At 30.6% G+C, this 1,760-nt stretch overlaps 1 protein-coding gene across 1 annotated transcript; it reads right to left on the bottom strand.

Moving 5' to 3' along the window:
• On the bottom strand, window positions 1-1,392 carry LOC111682517 (E3 ubiquitin-protein ligase Smurf1-like; the record flags this gene model as incomplete). Its single annotated transcript, XM_046953366.1, has 3 exons — window positions 1-878; window positions 945-1,108; window positions 1,176-1,392. Coding segments are annotated over 3 exons (666 nt in total), but the record flags the coding sequence as incomplete, so codon positions are not given.
• Between the last annotated feature and the right edge of the window lie 368 nt (window positions 1,393-1,760).

Below are 1,760 nucleotides of genomic sequence, written 5' to 3' on the forward strand. Positions count from 1 at the left end.
TTAAAAAAAAGAAAGGAATTTTGTTTATATTTCTTACAATAAATGTGTTGTTGCTTATTATAAATAGATGTAAGAATATTGTTTATATTATCATATTTTATTTAAATATTACTATGATTTAATAAGTTTAATGTTGAGTTTATGGGGGGATGAGGGAGGTGGTTGGGTTTAGATTGTATAAAGAGGTGTGGAGGATTGAAAATAATAGGAGAATATATAGTTAAACCTATAACTAAATTATATGTGCAGCAAATAAAAATATGTTTATGCGTAACAAAGTTGTAACTGTGTGTGTATGTGTGGTCAGATTATTAATGTTTGTTTGATGATTAAATGATATGCTGTTTATGCTGTGAGAGAGTGAGGAGTAGGGGTGGCAGATGAAAGGAAAGTTTAAGCTATTATTTAAGTTTTAAATATCCTGGTCTCAAGTTTTCTCTTTATTTTAATATTTTAAAAATTTTTTTATTTTTGTTCGTATTTTACTTCTTATTAAGTTATAATTTTATTTTAATTTTTTTTATTATATGTATAAGTATATACTTTCATCACATTTATCTTTATGTTTGCAAATCTATTCAAAAACTTCTCAATTATTCTACGGCAAAGCCACAAGTTTCTTCTACAGCTTGTGTAAGTTTATCATACAACAGCTGATAACTGTCATAGGGTGGCAAATCAATACGATTAAAACATGTATGAGCTTTGGGTAGATTTTGTGTGGGTACATCTTGGGTCAAGTGTATGGTAAAAAGTCGTGGACCTACGGCACCGGTAGAACCTTGTAATGCACGAAAACCTTGTAAAGGAACACGTGATGAACCGGTAACAAATTGTAAAAGTCTAGCACGCATTTCCGATGAATAGGATTCCACCACCTGGAAGAACACAATAAGAAAAACCAAAATTTTCAAAGAATTCCAAAACAAACAAAAAATACCCACCTGCCAAAACCATATAACTTGTTGTGTTTCCGGTGTACAATGTTTCAGTCTCGTATTGTTGCGCCAATCGTTGACATCAATACTGGATATACCGCCAATAACCAATTCCAATTCGCGTTCATCAAATGGTCTCAATAAATGACTCGGTATCAATTCACAAAAGCCTATTTGTTAAAGAAAATATTAATATTAAGACATTTTATTGTTGTTGTTGTTTGTTTTATTAAATACCTTTTTGTAATGCTAAAAATTGTTGTTCAATACCCCGCATAAATCTATAATTAACATATAGCTTAACATATTCACGTTTATTATCTTCTGTTACTGGTATGGAAGCGCCCGATGGTTTAAGTTCGTGTACAACTAAAGCACCAAAACTATTATTCTCTACACTAAATGTAGATTCTATAACATTCGTTATATTGTTTTCTCTAAAAGGATATGAAAAGAAAGAAACATGTTAATCACTCTTTAGTTTCGTTTATAGTCAGCTTGTAGTCATAGTCTAGTCTATAGTCCAGTCTACAGTCTAGTCTATAGTGTAGTCTATAGTGTAGTCTATAGAATAGTCTATAGTCTAGTCTATAGTCTAGTCTATAGTCCATTCTATAGTCTAATCTTTAGTCTAGTCTATAGTCTAGTATATAGTCTAGTCTATAGTCTAGTCTATAGTCTAGACTATAGTCTAGTCTATAGTCTAGTCTATAATCTAATCTATAGTCTAGTCTATAGTCTAGTCTATAGTCTAATCTATAGTCTAGTCTATAGTCTAGTCTATAGTCTAATCTATAGTCTAGTCTATAGTCTAGTCTATAG

The sequence above is a fragment of the Lucilia cuprina genome, chromosome 6, assembly GCF_022045245.1.
Source record: "Lucilia cuprina isolate Lc7/37 chromosome 6, ASM2204524v1, whole genome shotgun sequence".
Lineage (NCBI taxonomy): Eukaryota > Metazoa > Arthropoda > Insecta > Diptera > Calliphoridae > Lucilia > Lucilia cuprina.